Here is a 26,266-nt window from a genome sequence, read left to right as displayed (position 1 = left end):
ATAAAGCATATGTAATAAATCTTTGTCATTTGTTGTTTTGAGATTTAAAAAACAATTTGCTGCCTCAATTTGCGTGTTGGGCAAATAGCCTCGGGGGCAAATTTTTTTTGCTTTAGATTTCAACAGCGTCCAAATTGGATGTATTTTATATAGAAATGGGGGTTTTCGAGCGCTCTCAGCTCAATGGTGATGTCCATTTGGGTTCACAACGCTCCAAAAAATAGCACCCCTAGATCTAATACAAAACACTTTTGAAAACTGAAACCTTCTAAAAGAGAAAAAACACAGATCTGAAAACCAAGCCAAACCTCTCACAAATGGAACAGGGGCATGAAGATTTGAAACTCTGATACTATGTTGATGTTGATGAAAGATCAACCCTACAGCTCCCAAGAATCACCTACACGCAAACACTTGTCACAGAAAGAGAGAAACAAAAGCTATGGAGAGTGGAATTCCCAAATCCACAGATGAGACATTCTTGATGAGCATAAAGATAAATTGCTATTATCAAAAGTGAATTAAAATTAATTACAAAGAGAGATCGTCCTTATAAAGGAGATCAAAACCCTAAAAGGTAAAACCTAGGTTGCATTATAATAATTAATAAAAGAATTAATTATTAGATGCCTAAAGTTTAGCTTAAGTGAAATAGAGTTAATTAGAAAATGTCAAATTACTCTTTAATGTAGCTATTGTCTTGTTGAAGATCTTCAGGAAGAAGGCTATTCCATGGATGCTTACACCTATAATTTATTGATCATAACCTATTCAAAGAATGACAAATATAATGATAGAACATTGCTTTTCTAGGAGGTGTAGGAAGGACTTGAACCCAACCTTGTCACATATAATTTGATGCTTTCTATGTATGCAAAAATGGGACCTTGGGATATAATCGTGGGTCTTTTTGATGAAATGAAAAATTGGGGTATTAGACTTGATGAGTACACCTATAATACTCTTATTGGTGCATGTTTTATAGATTCTCTTTGTTAAGAGGAAACACACATTAATGAGATGAGGGCGGTTGGATGTAAAGAAAATATGGTGACCTACAATTCTCTACTAGATTTGTATGAGAAATCTTGGCACCCTAACGAGGCATTGAACACCTTGCAAGAAATGGAGAAGAATGAGCACTCTCCTAACATTCTTACTTATATTATGCTAATATCTACTTACACTAGAGCTGGCCTTTTTTGTGAGGCAGTAGCTCTAAAGGATACCATGTTAGGAAAATGAATTCATCTTGACGTTTTTACATATATCAGTTTATTTTTTTAATGTGACAAAGGAGGGAGGCTAGCAAATGCCATGGAGATTTTCAATGAGATAAAAAAATGTTGGCTACACCCCAAATCTCTACACATATAATGTTCTTATTGTTATGTATGGGAATAAAGGGGAATTTGAGGTGATGCTTTTTTTTGATGAACTTAGGTCTAGTGGGTGTACTCTAAACATTGTTGCATGCAATTCTTTGCTATTAGTGTTTGGACAAAATGAAATGCATGTAGAGTTGTCTTTAAAGAAATGAAGGCGACAAGCTTTGTGCTAGAGTAGGAAATGTTTCTTACTCTCATTTGTGTTTATAGTAAGTGTGAATCAATACAGCAGGCTATGGCAATCTATAGTGGGACGATGATTGTCTCTTTTCTGACCTTTCTACCTACAATTCAGTATTGGCAACCCTGTCTAGAGAGGCAAGAAGAGAAAGTCCTCATAGAGATGAGAGGTAGCTAAACTAAATGAAATTTCTCTTGTTCATTGTTGATTGCTTATGCAAATGGGATTAATTATTTTCAAAGATGCTATTAGTTATTATTTTTAAAGGTGCTATTAATTTCTTATTTTCAAAGATGTTATTAATTATTAGTTAAATAATATGATTGATGGAAACTTTCCAACTAACCAAATATATATCAATCTTCGGAAGTTCAAGGCTTTTGCGATTGATCACCAATAACCATAGAATAAGAATTTTCTCCTTTACAACTTGGAGTGATCTGCATGGCAACCAATAGTTCCAATACATAAATCACTTAATTTTTCAATTCCAAAGAATAAATGAAATGTTGGGATAAAATTTTACCTAAACACATAACTTTTGAGCCAAAGGAAATAAAGAAAAGAATTCAAAGATGTGAAAAAATGAAAGAAGCTCATGCATAATAATTATGTTGGGTCTCAAACCAGTATCTAAGGTGATGGTCCCATGGGAGGACCCAATTGAATATTGTTAGCTTGCACTATGTGAGTAATTAAGACACTTGCAATGATATGATCCCATGAAACATAAGTACATTTGACAATTTAATTTTGCATTTAAAAATACCACAATACAAGCCACATAAGTATATGGTCCCATGAAACATAAGTATATTTTAATATTTAATTTTGCATTTAAAAGTACTTGGTGAATATCATATTAGATGACATTTAGGAGGCCATTACTCATAGTACTTGGGGAATATCTTGCAACTCAACATTCAGGAGGCCATTGCTTAACGAGTACATGGTGAATGTCATATGAGATGACATTCAGAAGGCCATTACTCCCAATATCATTACTAAGAGTATTTGGTGAATATCATTTGTTGATATTTAAGAGGCCAATACTCATGATATCAAATGTGATATCAAAATGTTGAAAATCTTCTAACAAAAAGATAAGGTAATATGCGATCCTGTTTTATCCTTCCTAACTAAGAGGGAGTGTTAATGTAGTGTAGTTGCAGTCGGATAAATCTCACTGTATATGTGCGTGTGTGTGTGATATTTATATATATACAAATATATATGTTTGTGTTAAATAAAAAACTATTATATTAAATACTAATGAATAGACATGTCCCGTGAAGGGACATGTCTATCCATATTTCATCTAGTATAAGAGAAATGGCTGCCATTTGGAAAGCCTATACCAAACAGGAAATGTCATTACATTTGCAGCATCCTCCAAAACTCAACAGGTCCAATGAAACATAAGTATATTTTACTATTTGATTTTGCATTTAAAAATACCACAATACAAGCCATGAAACATAAGGAAATTTTACTAGTTAATTCTTCATTTAGAATATCACAGTAGACCCTTTGAAACATGAATATATTTTACGAGTTAATTATGTATTTAATGATAGCACCGTACAAGCTGCTTCCATTCAGCTCATTAAAAGTCCTTATGGGAGCTGTAAATTATAAACTTTCATCCTCTACACACATAGAAACACTGGTGGCTATCCAGCCATAGATCCTAGCTCACCATATAAAAGATTTTTCAAGAAAAAAGGATAAGCATCTCCTTCATATGGTCTGCTAAAAATATGGCTGGGTACTTGTGGCCAATAGCAGCTAAAGTCCCACATCAAAATAAACCCTACTAAAATAGGAGCAACAATGGTCTCCTTAGGGTGTCTCAAATAGTATAGATAGATTATCAAATACTGCAATTAAACTGCTTCCCAAATGTGGAAGCATTAATCTAAATTCCACAACCTTTTCTACTTTGCCCATCCCAGATTTGGAGCTTTGGAATAGGATTGGACATCCATCACGATATAATGAAAAGAACATTCTTGTATGAAATATCCCAGCTGGATATAAGGCTGAAGATGGAGGATATTCAAATTTGCAACTTTGATCAGGATGATAATGTTGTTTTGGTTCTTGTGTAAAATGCTGATGTCCTGTTTATTTTGAAGTTTTCTATTTGTTTGATAAATCCAATGCAATAAATGAACTACTATAAGTTGAGACAATTCTGGAACATATAACCGAGATTGCAAACATCCAATCTGGAAAATAATTGCTGAATAATTTACTGATGCTACCAGACCAAAAATTGATGTCATTGCAATTGTGAAACCCAAATGGTAAACATATTATTGTTGTTACTACCATACCAGATGATGCCAATTCTGATGCCAATTGTCCTGTGCTGGTGATGCTTGGAAAAGCCTGAAATTCATGCCATATTGACTCAATGATGACTGATCTACTGATGACGCAAGTCCCGGGCTGATGTGGATTGATTCCAAGTCCTGAGTGGCACTGCTGGCCTCCTCTTAATTAACTCCACACCTGAAAGTCAATATACAATCTGAGTTTTGACTTGAGGCGGCTAGATATGGATCAATCTATACTTCACATGCCTTAAGAGACCAACTTTTTCTTCCCGTCCTCATATGCGATTATCTTCTGACCTGTATTGCTACTTCAACACTGCAAAAACTTCTGAATAACTTTATCTACGTTGACAATTTGCTGCTGAGGGTGATGTCTCAAGAAAGGGCTGCAAGGGCTGTCGTTCCTGAGTCCAGAATGGCTGCGATCTGCTCCAAATGAGCCGCCAGCTGAAAAAGTTATTTCTCAAACACCAAAAACATAAAAAAACTCCAAACAATCTGCACCACCAATCTGCTAACATCTGTAACTCTTCTTAACCTGTGACTTAAGCTTTACTGGAAGGATGTACAGTGAGCCAATTGGGGAAGCGTCCAGCCTAGTAAAGCTCAGGAGTTTTTGTTCTTGAGCTTGGATCTGCTGAAACTCCGTCATACAGAATTCCCTCCACAAACTGTCTTCAATTCTGTAACCTTCATACGACCAATATGCTGTCGAAGCTGGTATATCAACGAATTTCCAATCGGCAGACAAGTTGGAGAAACGTCCAAGTTCTTTTCTTTAAGAGGTTTTGTTCTTGAAGAACAATATGGCTGCAATTCTGATAATCAGAGCTCTGCCTTGAATCTGTGATGAAAATAATGACTTGGATGCCTCCAAATGAGCCCAAAAGGTTCTTTTATTCACTTTGATTTCCAGCTCTAACCCTAATTTTGAATTAGGGTTTCATTTGTCCCTTAATTATAATTTATTCTATTACAAAGTAATCATAACATTACTTTATAATATTACATGGACCCTTTTATTATAATTTATTCTATTATAAAGTAATCATAATACTACTTTATAATATTACGTGGGCTCGTTTATTATAATTCACTCTATTATAACATTAATAATAATAAGTGATTATTAAATCACTTTATTATTAATTTATTTAATCACCACTTAGGAAATAATAAAATATTTCCTAGTTTATTCATAAAATACTCAAATGAGCTCAGAAACGAAAACCAACTGAAACCACCTGATTATGGATGATGCCTGAACTGTCTGAGCCAATTGGTAGTCTCCTCCTAAAATCTAGGGATGCTCCTACAAAGTAGGAGATTGAGTCTGTCACTCTAAAACTGAGTACTAATGAATCTCCTCTGCTGTGTGCATCTTCAGAGTGTGTGTCAGTGAAGTGGGAGTTCTTCCTAAAAAATAGAAGATGCGTCCAATGTCCCCAATGGTCTCTCGAAGCCTCCTAGACAACTCCCAGTCAGTCCCTAAAAATTAGGGATCCCTCCTAAATTTTAGGAACCTTTTGTTGACTGCCCAAACCAACCTGAAAAGATCATGTCTGGGTCTATATGCCCTATATGAGTCCCCTACACACTCTATTGGCCTATGGGAACTCCAGAAGTAGGCCAATCCATGAACAAATGTATGTCATCCTAGAAAGGGGACATTACATTGTAAGATATTATAGCTGGAAATGCTTTGGTAGACACATGCAAAATATGGAAGAATAATTAAGGCACACAAACTCTTTGACACAATACCTCAAAGATATTAAACTCATGGAATTTAATGATTATTAATAATTTATTTATTTTCAAAGAAACTTCTAATCAAAAGAATGGAAAACTCAAGGAGAGTATATCTCACTATCGGCTAACCGTTGGACCTCTGTCAGGTGCAAGTGCTAGTCAATAAAATGATAGATTTAATGACCATGTTGGACAAATTGATGATGGAAATGAGGTCCATCTATCATAGAAGACTATACACACACACAATAATATTGAAACTCGTATAACTATTTTGAACTAGAAATGATGTCCCGTCAATCCCATAGTGGTTGCCAAGTATGCCTATGTTTTAATTCGCACGTCACATTACAAGTACAATGCATATAACATTTCAATTTAGGTTTTTCTTACGCATTTTATGCATACATTTGGAAATAATAATCTATATTCGTAACACTATCTTGCGTTTACAATAGATGAAAATGATAGGCTAGAAAAAAATTAAACTACTCAAATTGCGAAGAACGAAAACAAGAAGGTGCCATAATAGAATGAAGTGACAAATTTTACCTCTGAATGTACTTCTTGATAGGATTAGTGAGTGAATGCCCTTTACAATCCAAGATTTGCAACTTTGACCAAATCCTACTATGCTAAGGGGGTACCTTCATCAGTTTGAGGGAAATGATGAAATGATCGCCGTTTTTGTAATGAAAATTGAGAAACTATGAACCTGCGTTTTGTTTTGTTTTGTTTTCAAATATTGTTTGCATTTGTTAGAATTTAGACGAACTATGAGTAATAGGAGAAAAAAGAAGAAGCAAATTTGACACAAAATACTTTGTTTGTTGGAAAATGCACCCAAATGCATTAGTGTAGGGATCTATGCCATCCAAATCAAGTGGACCAGTTGCTGCTAACTCTACCGTTCTTATGTGCAACTTAAGGTTATAATGCACATAAACAAGGTCATTGAGGCACCTCTGTGCTAACTTGTTCCTCTTTTTTGTGTCAATGACCTTGAATAAGCTCCAATTATGCTTACAATTGGATGAGCTACATAGCTGACATAAGATGTGAAGGAAAAGTTTTTGCTCATTTGGAACATTTCCACCCCAATTTCGCAACCAAGCATTTGCAAGATAACTAGTAAAGAGTTAGGAAGCAAGAGGCCAAGTTAATTAGTAATAGTAAACATGTTTTAGTAACTTAGTTTTTATCTACTTATCATGCATGCGAAAGATATCGAAAATCCAAATATTGTACTTGGCCTTTCAATTTTTCTTCCTCTTTGCTAAGTTTGAGGAGAATTGCTTTCTCGTTGCATTCTGATACACTTCCCTCTTGGCCACAATGAGGCCGCTCACCTCAATCTTAGGTACCATCCTCTGCATGCAATCAATGAAGCCCTCCATGACCTCTCCATTGGGATCACTATAAGATGTAGAGAAGCGAAAACAAGGGTTGAGCAAGTACCCCGCCTAATGGATGGGTTGGTGGAGCTGACTATTCCACCTCCTATCAATAATTCCTCATATAAGGTCAAATTTTAGGCATCCCCCCTGTAGTAATTTTTACAGCTTCTTTAGCCCCATCCATGGCCTCGTAAAGATACCCCATTGGGGTTTGCTCCCCATCTACCAAGCAAAGAACTTTAATCATAGACTCCGTCACTTACAATTGAAAAGTAGAAATAGATTATCTTTTATCATAGAATAGAGTTATAAATTAATAGTGAAAGACTTGATTATTGAGTACAACAAAATTAAATATTCAACTTTTGAAGCTTCCAAGTGACCTTCATAATTTCTGCAGCACCATAAAAAAAGTGGTTGTCAAGGACTATGCATGCAACACTCCTGTCCATCAGGAGTTTTTGAATAGCTTGAGTCTAGCCATTGTGGACCCTCAAACAATTGCTTCAAAGGATTCAAAGAACTCATAACACTTTGCAATGTTAAGGAAATCGTTGCAAACCTTATGGCAGCAGGTCTAGCCAACTCCTTCCCATTGGTGAAATCTTTCATCAAGCAGAGAACCAAAGGGTGATTGTAGATATATTTTGTTACCTTTCCTGCATCCTCTACAACTGGTCTCACTCAATCTAATTTTTCTATGCCCTCCAAAAGAAGGTCATGGACATGCGCTGCACAAGGAGACCAGCAAAGTGTGCTATACTTAACTTGGAGGATCTTGCCCAGTGCCACATGCGCCGCTGCATTGTTGGTTATTATTTGCACCATGTTAGCAACTCCCACCTCCATCACAACTTTCTCTAGCATTAGAACCAAAGTTTCAGTTGTCTTTATCTTGTTCGAGGCATCCAAGAATTTCAAAAGATCACTTGATCCTTGCAAGAAACCATAAAAACTAATGATGGTACGGTTTATTCCATCCATCCATCCATCCAATTGGAAGTATAGTGCAGCCAAATTGTTTCCATTGTAATCTTTGGTCTTCTACCACATATTTGGCCCTAGAAATAATATCTTTGAGCAACCTACAAGCACAAAATGAAATTAACATTAAGTACACAATTTTGATTAGAAAAAAACTTATATTAAACAAAAATAAGTAAATTGTAAATAAAATAAAATAAGTGAACCAACCTCCCACTCAAGTCTTTAGGAGTAGGCGCCTTGTGGCTCTTTCTCGCCACAGTGACTCCTGTCACAAAAGTCAGCCAATAGAGACTAGCTGCAACATTGAAAGGGATGATTTAAAAAAATAAAAAATCAACACATTGAATGTCAACTTGCCGATGCACATCATTGTTCCACTTGGTACCCCCCAATGATGGTTGTGCTCTAGACGTGTTTTTGTGCACAATAAAACCATTTGTAGAAGATGTGTGTGGCGGTGGTCTAGTAGAACCAACATAAGTGGAAGCCATGGGGATGGTAGATTTGCGGATCTGTGGGCCACAGTGAGAGCCGACTATGCCCTCAAGTATTTCTTTATCATCAAGGTTGGCTGCGATACCTAGTCACAATCCACATTATTTCATTGTGAAAGGATCATTGTTTTAGTGAAATCTAGATTCTAAACAAATGATGGTGAGTGAAATAATAAATGATTTTTAAAAAGGAGACACGGTGAGTCTTGAGATACCTTGCAATTCAGAAATAGCTGATGTCATGGCCAAATTTGCTCGTTCCTTTTGCAACTTTTTCTCTTGTTGGGCAGAGAGCAAGGCATTCATCTCTCTTTATTTCATCCGTGGTGAATAGACAAACCCTTGTGTCATGCTTTACAATCTCTCCATTGTGGTATTTCAAACGAGACATGCCCCCACTAATAACTTCTTCACATTTTATGCATATCACAATTTTATAGTCGGGTCCTTACAAAAGCATATGCCCATGCCTTGTTTCTAGCCCCTTTAAGGTGTGTTCCTAGTCCTACATATGTTGAAGGACATGCATCTACCGGGGCATTGATAGATCCAATTATAGAGACATTTCTATTTGCCATTTTGATGAAGAATCAATCTACGCATTTCACATACAAAATGAGGGCACAGATTTAGAATTTCAAGAAAGAAATTTAGAAACAAACTGAGCTAGTTTAAAACTCTAGGTAAGTTTAGAAGTAGCTGAAACTTGAAAGAAAAAACAAAAAAAAAGTGTTAGGTTATGAAATTTTTAAGAAAAAGATGGATTTTTGAGAAAACTGAGAAAAATTTGCTAAAAATTGGTGTTAGATCTTATTCATTACCTTTGAAAAAGAGTTAGAGTAGATTGGAAATGGTATGAGAGAGTTTGTAATAAATTTATATAAACTTGGATGCATTTAATACAAGACAAGATATGCTTGAAAAATCTCTTCGAATCTGCTCCAAATCTACAACAAATCGATCAAGAAGGCTGCAAATGGTGGTCTTTCTCCTCCCAATCCTTGCTACCCTCTCCAAAATCGCTCTGCCAAAGAAACAAATGCAAAACGATAGCTTGCTGGCTGCCTTAGTCTGTTTTACTGGCTCAGGCGAGAAGTAATGCAGATTCTGCAAGAAGTTGTTTAGTTATCACCACGAAGTAAAATATTGGCAATAAGTTTGAAGTTATCAGCAAGAATTTGCAAGCAATAGTTGATGTAGAATATTGCCCTGCAAAAATTCTCATGAGAAGTTAACATATCTCCAATAAGGCGAACTATGAAACTTCCAAGATCCTTTATAAGTGTTCAAGGCACTTGGGGTGTATTTGGAAAATATATTTGTAATATTTATTCTCACTATTGTTTGTAGAACATTTATAAGGGTTGATGGGTTCCAATAGCAGGTGTAAAGGTAGCTAAACACAATTATTTATATTGATTTTCCCACATTTTGACTCCTAGAATAAGATTTTTAATGATTTAAGAAATGGACCAATAAATGACCTTCGAGGTTTTCCAAATGGGGGCTTGAAAGTGGCAAAACGTCTCTTGGTATTCTATCATTTATTACATTTAATGCTATGTTTTATCTTGCAAGCTTGGATGTATAAGTTAGAGGTGGAGCTAAAACTGGTGTACTCCTACAGAGGCATTTTAAAAGTGGTGTTTGTGAAGAATGAAGAGCCTTTTTTCCAATATTTTCATTGCAGTTTTGAAGTACTTGCCATTCTATAAGTTCAGCCTTTCGGATGTAGAATTAAGAGTAACAGTTGAATTTTGAGTTAATATGTGGACAAGTGGGATGCATAAGGAGGCTGTTCACAGGTACACAGGTGTTGCCATGTTGGAGGCAAAGAGGAGAGTGGAAGTGGATTTATTGTAATCGCATGTATTGGTGATAAGGCATACTTGCCTCTCGTCTATTGTGATTTTTTTTCTGGAGGGGTTTCTCTATGTAAATCTTATGCTATGTTGTTCTTATGTTGCTGATTTTTGCCTCATTGCTGCTAGCTTATGGTGATGTTATATTCTTTGGTGTTATAAGCTCACATACAACAGGGTTATTAATATTAGAATATTTTAGATTCTTTTAATATTTTAGTATCTTTTTCTAGTTTTAGCTAGCTTTATAAACTCTTCTATTTATGGTCATTTTGCTGTTTTATTTATTATTTTATTTTACTCTTCTATTTTTAGAAGACTTAAACTTTAGTTTGAAGCTCTTGTAAATTGCTAAATGTACCTGTTGAATCTATTAATTCAAGCAAGGAATTTTGAGATCCATGGTTTCAGAGTGGGAGTCGGTCTGGGTATGATCCCTCACAAGACGACCCAATATTATGAAATAATCATTGAAGGCTTTCATTGGAAATAGTTTGTAAAAAGTTCAAGGGTTTTTAGTACATGTTTTGTTCTTGGGATCTGTTTTTGTGATTCAAGGGTTTTCGTTATTTTTTCTCCAAGCTTTTTGTGGAGGGTTTCTATTAGCATCTAATAAAGGCATCATGATCTTTGCAGTAGTTGTTTTGTGTGAGTGTTCTTGAGGGTTTGTGGGTCGTTGTTATGTTTTGGAAGAAGAATATCAAGTTTTTTCGTGCTTGGAAGGTTTGTTTGTGGATTTTGTTAATGCGTGATCTATTGTTTTCCTTCATGACCTTCTCGCAACTTTGTTTCTACCATGACCTGCTGATTTCCTGACTCTGTTTGGTGGGTTTTTGTGTTGCTTGCGTTTTTTTCACCAAATGACTCCTCACTTATTACAGACAGTTACACCTGTCGAATTTTCCAAACCTCTCATCATGCATAGTTTGCAAAATAACGATTCATATTTTTCTTGCTTCTCTTGAACCATATTTGGTCACCTAAATTTCTGTTCACTCATGTTTGGGTCAGCACAGGAAGATGTTATTTTGCACAAACGAAATATAGAGTTTGAGAATTCCTGCAGTTTTTGTTTTGTGACTAGGGTTTTCTTCAGCCATGCCCACAAGCATCATTCTTTGCCCACAAATTCATTTCAGCAAATGCAACTTATCTATTGTTCTGCATCTGGAGTTACTCACGGTGGCTTGGATTTCCGACTTGGCCTTCTTTTCTTTGTAGATTCTTTTACTAGTCTTTTTGATGATCAAAACCTCAAATTATGCATGTTGGGTTTGTGATCTTTGTTTTTTTTCTGGGCTCTGATTATCTGTGACCTATGGTTTTTGGGTCTTCAAATCTACAGATGTTTGCCTCGGATTGGTCACCTCTAAATCTGTGCCAATTTGTGTTTTAATAAATTTTTCCCTAAAAAAATTCTGGTTAAAAAAGTTCTCTGAATTCTAATAATTTTTTTCCCTTAACAAATTCTAGGAGGGTTTTATAATTTTTTTGCCATCATAAATTATTTTGGGTTTTATACAATTTTCCTTAAAAAACCACTAAATGTTTTATGAGTTTTTTCTTAAAAGATTATCTGTTTCAATATGAGGGTTTGCATGATTTTGTCTTAAAAATATCATGGGTTCTTATGTTAGGTGTTCCTGTTTTAGGATTTTTTACCGTTGCTTTGTAAACTTCAATCTTAGGGCTTTGAGAGGTTCTTCCATAAAAACCGTGGCTTCTTGCAGTCTATTTTGAGTCATAGTGCTTATCTGCAAAAATTCTTTGGGAATCATGGTATCTTGCAGTCTATTTTGGGGTGTATTGCTCATATGCAAAAGGGTTTCACGATTTCCTCAAAATTGTGGTCATAGTTTCATCTCTGCATCTCTAGCTATAGGGATTGATACCATTGTTTCCCAACATCAAGTTGGCAGTTTCTGGTTATCGTGGTCATTTGCAGAAGTTGTGAAGAATCAGGAGGTTCTCAATAGTAAGCTCATTGTGCAGAGTCATCTGATGAGAAGGGGGCAGCCTTCTATGCATTTGTGACCAAAGACCTGCATATGTCTTTTGTAGGGTAGTTGATAGAATGGCCATTAACTAAACATGAGATTGAGGCTGATTTTTGGCATCATCAAGAAGGGTCAATGCATGGTTTTCAACATTAAGGAAACTTATTTTTCAGATTCGCATATAAGTTTCAGATTTACATTTTGTAGTTGTCCAAGCCTTGTATCTCATCCCTCTGATTCGTTTATAGGATATAGATAGATCTTCAAAAAATTTGGTATTGGACTTGATTATTTTTCCAACAATCATTTATGGATGGCAAGAGGAAAACAGTGGAGTTAGGGAACCAGAAGCTTATGAAATGAGACTACTTGTTAGATATAATTTCCATCTTGTTGATAAGATTCTTGCAGATGAAGGTAATATACAGAGTGACAGGAATAATACTGGAAGGCTGCAAGGACACCTGCTCGTATGATTTTCACATATTTTTCCACTAAGACAATCAGATATACATTGCATTTAGATTTTGGTGTCTCTGAAACAACTAATGCTAAGTGCAATTTAGAGAATGAGCCTCAAAAGAGACCTTTATCTTGATAAACAATTACAATCTTCATGAAAAGCCATAAGTCGGGCCTTTGGAGAGCTTGGATAAGATGACTTGCAGGGATCTAACATAACATATAACTTTTTTTTTTTTTTTTTTTTGAATCTGATTGGATGTACACATTGACATTGTTTGATTAAGTATTGGCTTCCATGTTAAAGAAGATTAAACGAGGTGGTAAATCTAACTGGTTCAGATTACTGAAAATGGAACACAAGGTCCAGGCAAAATATTAAAATTGGAATATTAGTAGAAAGACAATCCTGCTAAAGGAGAGCTTACATGAAACTTTATCATGCCAAGATGTAAGAATTGGCTTCAATGCTGGAATCAACAACAGTGAAGTTACTGGTGTTTGTCCAGACATACATTCTGCTCTCTTTGTTTACATGGGGAGCTACTATTTAATCCCTTCACGTTCCTTCAGCTTTTGATGGTATTGTACCTTCTCACAAAGTTACCAATGGACATGATTAGAAGCAGGCAAAGAACAAAACAGGATTTCATGCTTCACTAGTACAAACTATTGCTATGATAAGAGAACCCTGGGATGCTAGTTTTTGTTTTATCTCTTTAGGACACTTTACTTGTTTTTGACCAGGATGATGTGTTGAAGATTATTACTATGGCAAGTTTAAGTTTCAAAACATTTAAGACTTGATGCAATCTAAAACTTGATGCATCGATTCTCTAGTACTTTTATTTCAGGACTCTTTTAGCTGAATATTCTGAAACATCCAATCAATATCTTGTTTTTGTAAACGATTTGGTCAATACTCATTCGTCCAAAAGTTACAGAATCTATTAAAAACATTGACATTTCTAACTACAATTGTCTCAGATCTTTATGGGTTTGATTCACATGTAGATTCAGCCAGGGCATGGATATTTTTACCCAAATTCTTATGGAATCATCTATGTGTACGTGGATGCTTGCAGCTGCATTAAGAGGATTCTCAGCAATTGTTGAAAAAAATCTTTAAGATTTTAATTTGTCTTTCCATAAAACATGGCAATATTCACTGCAATAACACTCACATGATGGGTGTTCGTTTTTCTTTTTAAAAATCCCCTGCAGCTGCTTATAGGTTTATTTTTCTGGCAGTGCTGGTACTGTTTCTTCCTTTCTCTGTTCTATTTCTTGGTGGTGGCTGAGCAAGTTGTGCAATGCATCCACCGTAAAAACATCAATGAAAATAGTAACATCTTCCATTTTTTTTGGGTGCCAGTGTCTCCTCTACTTTGTCACATTTTTTTTTTCAGTATCCAAGGCAACCCTGTATGTTACCACTATAATATGTGCAGTCCAGATTATAATAAAAATTTGCTTCTAGGTGCTGGGTTTCAGGATAGTCTTCCTTATCTGAGTGATTCTAATTTTAATTTAAGGCACACAGTCAACATAATCTGCTATGTTTATGCAAAAATGTATATTACATGATTTGTGATACTTAATAAGAATAATATAGAGTAGTAAGTTTATAGTATTCTTTAAATGTTAAAGTTATAAATGTAGGCTAATGGTTTGAACTGGTTAAAAACTTAAAAGCATCAGGATTACATTGTAAAGTCTCCAAGAAAAATTCCCGAAAGTGGCATTTAAGATGGAATTTAAGTGGTGACCCTTGGTCTTCTTCCGCTCTTTCACTTATGGTGGTACTTTCTTAAGTTTATTTTAAAATATTCATGTTCATAAGGAGCTACTGCTCATTCAAGCTATATTTGTAAACTATCTTGCAATACAGATGTTGAAATAGATATTTAATATAGTAAAAATTTACATTTGGATTTAGTTTAAACTTTAAAGCATTATGTATAGGTAGATTTGATTTTGTTCAATACTGTTAGTTTTGAATAATTTGAATTATAAATAAAAGGATGCATAGTTTTGAAGTTCTGTATGTCTAAAATTATAGCTATGCTGAATGCGTGTATTGATTATAAGCAAACGATTTGAAAATAAAAAATAATAAAAAATAAGTCAGACTGAGTGGTTACCAGAAGTTTTGAACGTAGTTAAATTTTTTGGTTAACTCTATTTTGAAATCCATTGAAATAACTATGTAATGAAAACAATTAATGGTTCGATGGTCATCTCATGCTTGTTTGGAATTATGTGATGAGTGAAACTTTTCTGACAAAATTGGTCACCAGCATTCCAAAATTCAACCTGTGTTGGTAGAACTACAATAAACTCTCAATATATCTATTAGCATTGGCGAAGGACAAGGATTAAAGTAGTCCAGCAACTGTCCAAAAACGACCACATATATCCCCAAGCTAATATAATAAGTTCAATTAATAATTCTATAATGGGAGAACTCACCAAAAGTATTTATTATTATTGTTTACGAGATGGAAGTATGAGTAACACTGTCTGTAAACAGTCCTCTTGTGTCTGTGCACGGTTTTGTTTTGCATGGCTAGTAATGCATATTTACAGTATTTTGCTATTTTTAAAAAGTTTGAGTTGATATTCAGATTACTTGATATTGTTTGAATCAAAGCAAAGTAGTTCTCAAGAAATACTGATGTGTGCAAGTTGATAACAGGGTCTAGCTCAAAAATCTCGCCGCTTTATGATATATGTACATGCAAAGGGAATGATAGTTGATGATGAGTATGTTATCATTGGCTCTGCAAATATCAATGAACGCTCTTTGGATGGTTCGAGAGACACAGAAATTGCTATGGGTTCCTACCAACCTCACCATACATGGGCTCAACAACAACGTCACCCTCACGGGCAGGTTTAGCACTAGATCCCTTGAACACTTGGGGGGTTTATTTATTTGGTTTTACAAAATCTTGGCATACACAATTGTTGCAAGATGGAAGCTTTTTTAATTATTGAAGATTGATAAAATTCTAAATATCTTTCGTAGGCATTGTCAACGTATTCAAACATTTGCAGTTCATTTCTAGTTGAAAATGTCATCAATGCTTCAACACTATGTAGGCTTTAAGTCGTATGTGGTCAGAAGTGTTTCTTGTGGGGTAAAGGCCTCATGTGGTCATGTTCCCTTAGGCATGTCTTGGATGTTTTTATGCATATAAGTAGCTCATAGTTACATTGATTGTGAAAAAGGATCAGCCGGACATGCAGTGTTTTACATGAAAAATTACAAATGTAAGAAAATCTCATTGCTTGATCTTTGAACTAGCTTAGTCTCCCCAAACTTGAAGAATACACACAAGTGGAGTTCTATATCTGTAATAGGGAAAATGTGTCTAGTTGATATTATAGAGGTTGCCACCTTTATTATTTTAGCTAGGGTTTGTAAAATTGATAATCAGTCAGCAATTCTTGGGCTGCCTATTTTTCCATAAAACACAGTTGAACACAGTTGAAAACTGTTCATTCATAAAATCACTACGTTTACAGGCAATTGCTAATTGAGAAGGAAATTGAAGTTCTTATTCTCCATTGCTTAAATTAAATAAATTCATTCCTCACCTTTGAGTTATTACTTATTTGTTATCAATGAGTTCTCACACTTTATTTTTTAATGCTGATGCGAAAACAAACAAGCGAGCAATAATGTTTCTGTAGATGCTAAAAAATGGTCAATGCTTGTGGTGCCCCTTTTTGACATGCTGGCGCCATCCACCAACATAATTGCATCACTCTTTAATGGGTTTGTCCTTTCTTCTAACACCCTTGCGCCATTTTCTAATTTTTCCTCTATGTCACACATTAATTTTTATTATTTGTCAACATCGTGTAATTCCTTCATTAATTGAAAACTATTTAATAAATTTCTAAAGTTTGTCCTCTAATTGCATCATGTTATATCCTTTTGTCCTTGACCACTTGTCTTATTAAATGATCATGTCAGTCAATTAATCCTTCAGGAGTGAACCATTAATTTGTCCCCTTGTCCTGAGGTCTCATGCCTTGGTAAATAAAAAATATTTATTTAGACCCTTTCCCCTTTTCCCACAATTGTTTAATTAATTGGCTATATTCCCAAAATGTGAGTGAATTAATATATTTTATTATTAATTTCCCTTTCTTTTACTAACTTGTGTCAGCCCCAAATTTCTCTCCCTCCCACTTTTCACTCATGTCATAATAAAATTAATATCTCCAATGACACTCCCTTATTTTACCATTAATTTCTCCAACCTCCTCCACCCGACCCCCCACCCCAATTTCTCCACTAATAGTAAATACATGTCCTCTAATTTCTCCATTTCCAAATTCACCTGTCAATTTTTCATTTGCCAAAATGGATTTTCTCGTGCACTAATGACCAATGATTGGTCTTCAATCTTGGCCGTCGATTTCGAATTTTAAAATCTATGAATTGGTCCCATTGACCTAATTCTTGCAACTATGATTTTTGAGTATTCTCGTCCTTATGCTATTGAATTGTCTATTTGTCCATTTGCTTTCATCATTTTGTGTATTTAATCTGCTTGAGCAACATACCATTATAGAAGAAAGAAAGAACATCGAAGCGCATCAAAGGTGTGTTTGGTTTGATATGTTTAATCTTTTTATGCATTTCACTTTGGTGGCAATGATGGTGTGATTAGGAAGAGTCAATTTGGTTATATAGCTTTCATGGTTGGCTTTGATCATGTATGGTACAAATCCCTATTTTCCTTGTCAATAGTTTCCATATATTTACCTCTATAACCAACTTCATCCTTCTCCCAACTTCTGATGGTGCATGCATTACACTGCAGCTTTGGGCCTTTGAAGTAGTAGGCAAATCTAGATTGCATGGATTTTTAACCCTTTCAATTTCAGACAAATCTCCACGCTCTTTCACATATAAACCCCCTTATTATTTAATTTGATGCCTATTGTATATTAATCTACACTATAATATATCCAGTGGTTTTCCTTGAGCAATCTTTGTTTTTCTAATCTATAGAATTCATTCAATATTGTTAGCAAACACCAAATTGCTATGCTGCCATATGAGTTGATGTATGTGCCGATTCTCTGTTTCTGGTGTAATAAATGTGATTGCAATTGTCCATGGTCACAGTGATCATACTAGGTAGTAGAACCCATCATTGTAAGCATCCTTACGAAAAATGGGTGTGGTGAACTCTGCCACCATACATGGCCATAATGATTGTAAGATAGAGGTTAAAGAAGTCATTTAATAATATTTCTAGCTTGGTATGGGTAATGAATTTTTTTGTTACTTGAAAAATATACGTTCTCTTAGTTTTTCAGCTATATCACTTTTTGACATTATGTTATCTTTGTGGTGTTTCATTGACTGTTTTGCAGTGTTCTAGTTTCATCTGTGCAAAAGTGTAAAGAACAGTAGTGGCTATCTTTGATGTTTAAAATTTCTTGTTCATATAGCCATTACCATGTGCAGTTATAGGGATTGATATTTATTCTAATCTAATAGAGAATGCATCGTAGAATAAGATCATTTATCTTCATGAGAAGAGACAAGATGGAAGTGCGTGATTCATATTATTTTGCATTCAGTTATAAGTAACAGTTTCTCTACTTGCAGATTTATGGATACAGGAAGTCACTTTGGGAAGAACATTTGGGGACTCTTGACCCTTCCTTTGATCATCCAGAAAGCCTGGACTGTGTCCAAAAGGTCAATAAAATGGCTGAAGAACACTGGCTTCAATTTGCCACAGAAGAAGTGATAGAAATGAAAGGTCACCTTTTAAAATATCCAGTTGCGGTTGGTAAAGATGGTAAAGTTGAACCACGACCTGGGTATGAGAATTTCCCTGATGTTGGTGGCAAAATTGTTGGGGCACCTGGCTCTCTTCCTGATACTCTCACAACTTGATGTAACACTAGTTAATTCAATTTGTATTTGATCTCTGATAGAGGTTTTATGTGGTGACAATCTTTTGGAGCTGGCAATAGAAAAGTGAATTTGAGAACAGCTTCCTTAAAAATACCCCATAGTGCATGTTTTGAGGCTAAACTTGTATTATATGCACTGGCATTTATTATAAATTGTTTTATTTTTTCCAATTAAAAATAAAGCCAATGTTTGGTTGCTTTATTATTTATACCACCAAAATGCCTGAGGCAAGGCACAGTTTGGGCAGGTAGTGTAATATATGGATTTTCTGCTAGTCTTTTTAACATTTATGATATCATCTGTAACTTAAAACAAAAACTTAGAAAATTTGCAATAATTTCAATTATGTTTGTTCTTTTTGTTGAATGGGATATGCTTAAATGGTGAAAGCATGCTAAGGTTACTTTATAAGGTGAAGCTAACAAATCAAGAAAGAATTAAGATTGCATTTCAACATTTACGTGAGAGTTTTGGAAATATAAGTATTAAGCTAAATTTCGTTTATAGAAGAGATTAAAGCTTTCTAATAATATGAATTTAAAAATATTTTCTTCGACTCACTACACCTCTTCCTACTCACAAATATGTTTGTAGGGCCCCTTGAACCTTCTACGGTCCTTGTTCTTTTTGTGCTCCATGCTCATGACAATCTAAGTGGGTGTCTTGTTGCTGTCAAATGTCCATTGTGTTGTTTTGTCACCTCCTCTTGCTCAACCCATGACCCCTTTCATGAAATGTTTGAAATCTCTCCACATTTTACCCTATTTTGTCTTTAAAGTCGATGGTGCTACCTTGGTTTCACTTGCAATTGTGAGTGTTTCTTGCTATTCCATGTTTCATTGGTATCAAACCAGTCCTCGCACCTTTTCTATTTGTAGCTCTTTGGTTGAGCCTTCTATCCTTACCATTCCTAGTGTCAATCGTTGTTTAGTTGACGCAAGGGGTGTTGTGGCTACTCTTCCACTTAGCCCTTTCATTGAGGATAGAGGTCACATTGTTGTGGCCTTTGCTCTCAAGCCTATTGATTTTTCAAGTGCCTTTCATATTGACAATATAAGGGTTATTTCTTGTGTTAGATGTCAATGTTTGTTGGCTAAATTTTTTGTAAGTCATTGTGACCACAACTTACAAAATGGGAACTTTAGGCAACAGTGTAGTGAGATAAATCTCTCCTCTCAGCAATAGGGGAGGCTCCCTTCTTGTCGTAGATGGCTACAACAAAGACCTAACTGGAATTGACAAAGGGATAGTTCACTAAATGAATTTCTCTTTTTTCAAGAATGATTTTCTATTACCAAGTGCTACTTGCAATTAAACAAAAATAATCTATTGCTACGATAATACTAGTGGCTTAAGTATCGACTTAAGAACAACCTTAAAACAACAATTATAATTAATTTATATGGTTAATAGCAAGAACCCAAAGTCTCATACAAGAAAGCTTCTTGAAAAAGGGCTAATAGCTAACAAAGCTCAAAGTCTTTGTTCAACTATCCAGATATGAAATAATATACCAAGGAATCAAGTTCAAAGTCTTCAAATTTTAGTACTTGTTGCCACTAACAAACTAGATTAATCTCATTCAAGAAAGCTCAAAGTCTTCCAGAAACAACATCAAACATTCAAATGCCTTAAAAGGGAGAAGTGACAAAGATGAATGAATCAAAGTTACATAAGAAACAATGATCAATTTTAAGTATCTGAACACAAAGTTTGGGAAAAACTTGCTTCTTTATTCACTTCTGAGATTTGCAATAAGAAATACAAAGTCTTCAAGTTACAAGCAAAAGATGATCGTTTACAATGAACTCTCTCCTTTATATAGGAAAAACAAAGAGAGAAAGGCGAAGGAAAAAGTGGAACAACTTCAACCACCAATACTTATCCTAACTAATTACTTGACTTCACTCAAAGTTGCATGCCTAATGCAATTGCAACTTAACTACATGAGCTGATTGTACAACTACATGAGCTGATCTTGCCACTAGAGCCCGCGGTTGGTATGCTCAGGCTACTATCCTATTGAGTTCATTAGGGATCGACATTGATCATCTTCCTCTCTACCGGTTCTCATTGGATGCCCCTGCTCATCTACTCCCTTCTCGGTAGGAGTTGAACGAGCATGTCAGACTTGACATTTACAGGAAGTATATCACACGAACCTAGGTGGATCCTCCAGGGGGACTACGTCCAAGGATGGCTTTCTACATTGAGCACTTCTTAGTTATCCGAGAGGGGATTATTGTACGCCTTGAGTACTTACATAGATAGTGGACTCATGCCCTACGTATCTCCCTTGGCTCCTTTAGGGTAGGCTCGCACAAACTTTGAATTCAAGTCGATCACCATATTGCTAGAGAGGATCGGGTGTGTACACTGTGTACTTTAGCAGAGGCAGAATCTGAGATTCATTTTCTTTTCAAATGCCCCATATACTATGAGATTAGAGGGAGATTTTATTGTCTGTTTAAAGATTGCAAATCCCTCTCGGATTTTTTCAGGTACACCGATCAGCGTTGCATTGCACTCTATCTCCGCGAGTCCTTATAGCTTCGTGACCATACTTTACAGCTTTCATTTCTCAGGAGTCAGACCCAGGCACAACTTATTATGACCTCCTTCTCGCCCTTAACTCCAGCTCGGGGTGTGAAGCGATCGTACAGTTTCCCTAACACAGGCTGTTCCAGATTGGTGAGACCCCGCAGGGGATCTTTTTGCCAGCGACACTCCTCTCGTGGCACTCAACTTCATCACAGGGCTTCTGGTAGCCGCATATATCAGTGATTGTTGGACTTTTTCCCTGTGAAGACGGATACCTAATCTTTTCCGTGATGTTTCCTGCTTTCTTCTTCTTTTGTTGTGCTTGTTCTTTTTTGGACACCGTTTGGTGCTCCGTTTGTCTGCTTTTTCCTTGTTGTAAGCTTCTAGTCCCATAGACCCACGTTGTGGTCTTTTGTTGGATATTAATAAATTTATCTTATCTTATCTTATCTTATACTTACAATAAGAATGCTCTTTACATGTAGCCTTCTTATCACTAATCTACTGAAAGCATGTAAAATATGATTTGGAGTTTTCACATGGTATCAACCAACTCTTCAAACTTTTGTAGGGACTCGTACAATTGCAACATCTGATTCCCCAATGTGCTGTAAAAATCATGATAATTTTCTTAAGTGTGCTTGCTGCGCTAGATGTTTCCTTGTTAGAATTCGCCACTTGATTGTGCAAATTCTTCAATGAAAACTTCCAATTTGCAAATTTGTCAAGCACATTGATGATGAAGTCATCCAACTCAAGTTGTAGGCTAATAGCTTCTACAAACTCTGTGAGAATTTCTTGTTGACTTCTTACTCTATTGTCTTCATTGATGACTTGACATGGCAAGCTCCTTTGATCTTATCTTCTTGAGTAGAGACCATGAGTATTGTTGCCTTTATCTCTTCAATAAGCTTTTTGAGAATTTGTTTATTGCTTTCCATCACATGCATGAAATCATGGTACATTTCAACAAATGCAATGATATACTCACATAAGAAGTCTAAATCAACTTCCATCATGTTGTTCCAATGACCAAGATCCTTGTCCAATAACTCAAATCGACAGTCAAATGATTTCAACATGTTATCGAGTTTAGTAGAGATTTCACTTTCTTTCCTCAACTCTCGATAAACTTCCAGAATCACTTGGATTCCCTATTTTTCAATGTTGTTGCCCCATTCATCAATAGTATGTGTCTTTCGCTTCTCCCTCTCTATGCATACAACTTAAATGGGTTCACTTCCTGTAGAAGACCTCTTCATCTTTTCAATGATTCCCAACAAACGAGCATTCTTTTCTTTGAGTTTCACTTTCTTTTCCCACAATTCATTATTCTTTCGGGAAAGAAATTTATCACCTCATGTGCATCCTATTGATAACTTAGCCTTGTTTGCTTACCGAGTTCAACCCTTGTGATTCTATAATCAACAAGTTTTATGTCTTCTTGGATTTCTCCACAAGTGGTTAAGCTATTTCAGCATATTTGATATGATTATCATCAACCACCACTCAAGAAACTGTTTTAGCTTTCTTGTTCTTTGAAACCCTTGGTTTGCTTACTTGCCTATCATCTTCTTCAAGTGGAATTTCTTCTTTCTTTCTTTTTTGTGTAACAACACTCAACCATGGAGGAAGACTGGAAGACGATACACCGGCTGAAGCAATAGCTACCATAGTCAACTCAGGATTACCTTGCATTACAATAGTAACTATGGTTGGCATCTCAGTTAGAATGGCCACAGGAGGAGTGCTATGTGTGACCTCAATCATAAATTGTTCAAACTGAGCTGAAGTTACATCAAGCAATGCTATAAATTGAACAATGGCAAAAGGAATAGATGAGGAATAAGCATAAAAAATATTTTCAAAATCATATTGATCTCCTTGTGCTTCTAATGCAGGAGCGGCTGAAGATACAAGCAATAGTGGTGTAATAGTCACAAAATCTTTAGAAGATGAATGCTTAATGGAGAATGCACCCATAGCAACACCTAAAGATGAATCATAAGATTCATATGATACTAGAGCCGAATCTGAAAGAGAGGTTGTAGCAAGAACTTCCAGAGGATATGAAGCAAGAAGTGATGACACCTTTGATTTCCTCACTTCGTCATCACTTGAGTCAACTTGAATTGATTGAGATCCAATCTCTTTCACTTCAAGTACTCTCAAATCTTTTCCTCCTTTGATGGACAACTTAGGCAAAGTTTGAATAGGAGGTTCAAATGTAGATGAGGACGTACCATCTTTTCCTTTACCCTTTATTTTTTATCTCCAACGAATTGGGCCAGCAAGATTGAAATCTGTGTTAGGCTTTATCTTTATGCATTTAAGACTCCTTCTCTTTATCAATATGTTGGTATTAGTGAGAATAGATTGGAATCTATCCCAAATGAACGTATTTTCTTTGCATGACCATGTAAGAGGAATAATGGGTAACTTCTCCACATCATGCTGAAAATATAATTTAGGATCCAGAATTTGATCATCATCTTCAAAACCAAGGGGAATTAATGCCAAGTTGAAATCTACAATCTGCTTCACAATTAACTGAGTATAATCCATACGTCGTATTTCCACCTAAACATGTACATCAATTCAAAGATCTTCTAGACGATGTATGTGCAAGAACCACTTTATCATCTTATCATATCCAATCCCCTCCAATCAAAACAACTCATGGCTGCAAACTTTTTTAGCGTGATCCTTTGGAGTTCAAACTCCACATTCTTGGCCTTAGGAACAAGGTCTATTGAATATCTTCCAATCTTCAATCGTTTTTGAGATGAAATCTGCACTCCAGGTCGGTGCAAACTAGATTGATAAGCATGGACTTCCATAAGTTATCTTGCCTACTCCATCAATATAATTCCATCAGTGTGATACCTTGGTAATGTGTATGGTTCTCCCTTGAAGCACCCAACTTGCAAATATGTAAAGTTGGAAAATTGTAAAAACATGCAACCATACTTAGTAATAACGTATTTTTGGAATACAAATGTATAGGTATGCATTAGCAAGAAAAATGCCACCCACAAGGATTTGCTCAAATGTTGTTTTGGAGGGCAAATACATGTGTTGTTCTTAAAGCATATGTAATGTCAAGGAAAATTGCCACTTTGTATTATGAAGACCAATATGCACCTTTTGAAAGCAAACACACAGGCTCTTACATATGTAAGACAATGAAAAATTGACACTTTGAGTCTTAGGACACATTTTTTGGAGATATCAGAATATTGGAAAAAATATGAAATATGATATAAAATCGCCACTTTGTATTGAGGTGGATTTTATAAGTCAAAACACATTTCTTACTAGCATTTACATATGTTCAAAACATATACAATTGGCTCAAAAAACACCACTTATGCTTGTAGACTTAAAGCAAAGCATTTTCTTTAATTAAAAACATATCTATTTGAGTTCAAAATCACCACCTATGCTTAAAATGAATAAAGAACTCATTTTAATTTTATATTTATATGTAAATGAGTTTCAAAAGCCCACTTTAAATGGTGATTAAAAGCACATATGCATTTACTTATTAAAAATGAACTTCAAACACAATCGCATATGCAATTGCATTTTAAAAGCACACTTTTACTAATGTTGGGACTTAGAATTTTTTGAAAATGGTTTTTCATAAAGTATTTTGCATGTGGATATATGCAATATTAATTAAAAATCCCACTTATGCACTTTAGTTATCTCATGTAATTATATTTAATATTTAATCATAGTTTTTAATAAAGTAACATGAAAAATAGTCTTGAAAAAGACTATTTTCATAAACATAAAAAAATATGGTCATATCAACTCAGAATGAGTTGAAATTTTAAAATGCACCACAATATCTACTTTAAATATCAATATAAATTTATATCATCAAATTGTCAATAAAAAGCCCACTTTTATGGGGTTTTTAATAAAAATATGTAGTTGGCCTGACAAACCCCACTTTTTCCATTATAAATTGAGCTAGAGAACTCCAATTTCAACCTAAGTCAGCTCGAATCGAGCGGAATTCCAAGGGCTATTCACCTAAGGCAAAAAAAAGACCAAAAACTATTTACAATATAAAGAAAAATAAAAAAAAAGACGTGAAAATTAACCAAAAAATGAGCATTTGTAATGCAAGAAGGAAAACTTGTACTTACAAACAATTAAGGATAATCTCGACGGAAAATTTTCAAAATAAAACATAAATAAGATTACACAAAGAAAAATTCAAGGATAATGAATTGTTTTCCTGATGTCGCATTAATGCATTAGAACAATAGAGGATGTACCTATGAATCCATGAGAAAATTGCGTAGAGTTGCCTCAATTTTGTGATGTCAAAATTGAGGACAATAGGTTCCTACTCTAACATTAATGGGGTTGAGGGCATTGCTTCCCCTCTATAGAAGAATTTATAGTGTTTCCCTTGTGTTAAATCTTCCTTGATAGTGAGTTATGGTCAAGATGTGATTAAGAGACTTGGTTTGCAAAGTCAACAATTTTTTCCATTCTCTTTTCGATCTTCGTAAGTGGGTCTTGAGTCTTTGAGGCCTATCATAATAGGTAAGATCGATTTTTTCCTTTGGGAGGGGTTTCTTCATTGTGACTTTTGACTTGGGAAATGGTAGGAATTTTATGCTTGACAATGGCTTGCAAATGTTGAGAGAGAAACTATCTTTCTATCAGGCCTTGGCCTCTTTATCTTTCAATACCATTTCAAAATTTCTCAATGTAGCATTGGTACAAGTTTAAACTCTGCATCTTCTTCTTTAGTATTGAGAAGACTCTTGATACGAGTGCATTGGAAACACTGTTGGTCATTTCTTGAAGGTTGATTCTAATGCTTCATACAGCTGTGACTAAACATTTGTTGGCATTTTGGTCGATATCCAATATTCTTCATAAGG

General features: G+C 35.2%; 1 protein-coding gene across 1 annotated transcript in view; it reads left to right on the top strand.

Moving 5' to 3' along the window:
- Nucleotides 1-19,016, top strand: part of PLDDELTA (phospholipase D delta) — a 165,814-nt gene extending 146,798 nt beyond the window's left edge. Inside the window, exons 9-10 of the mRNA XM_089829533.1 lie at nt 15,561-15,758; nt 18,501-19,016. Of these exons, the coding sequence (XP_089685659.1) occupies nt 15,561-15,758; nt 18,501-18,794 (492 nt within the window). The 3' untranslated portion in view covers nt 18,795-19,016. The remainder of the gene's footprint in view (nt 1-15,560; nt 15,759-18,500) is intronic.
- Nucleotides 19,017-26,266: the final 7,250 nt, after the last annotated feature.

This window comes from Cupressus sempervirens, chromosome 5, assembly GCF_028749045.1.
Source record: "Cupressus sempervirens isolate cs-2001-9-10 chromosome 5, ASM2874904v1, whole genome shotgun sequence".
Lineage (NCBI taxonomy): Eukaryota > Viridiplantae > Streptophyta > Pinopsida > Cupressales > Cupressaceae > Cupressus > Cupressus sempervirens.
The sequence above is the reverse complement of the archived record's forward strand: the minus strand, read 5'-3'. Positions and strand labels throughout refer to the sequence as shown.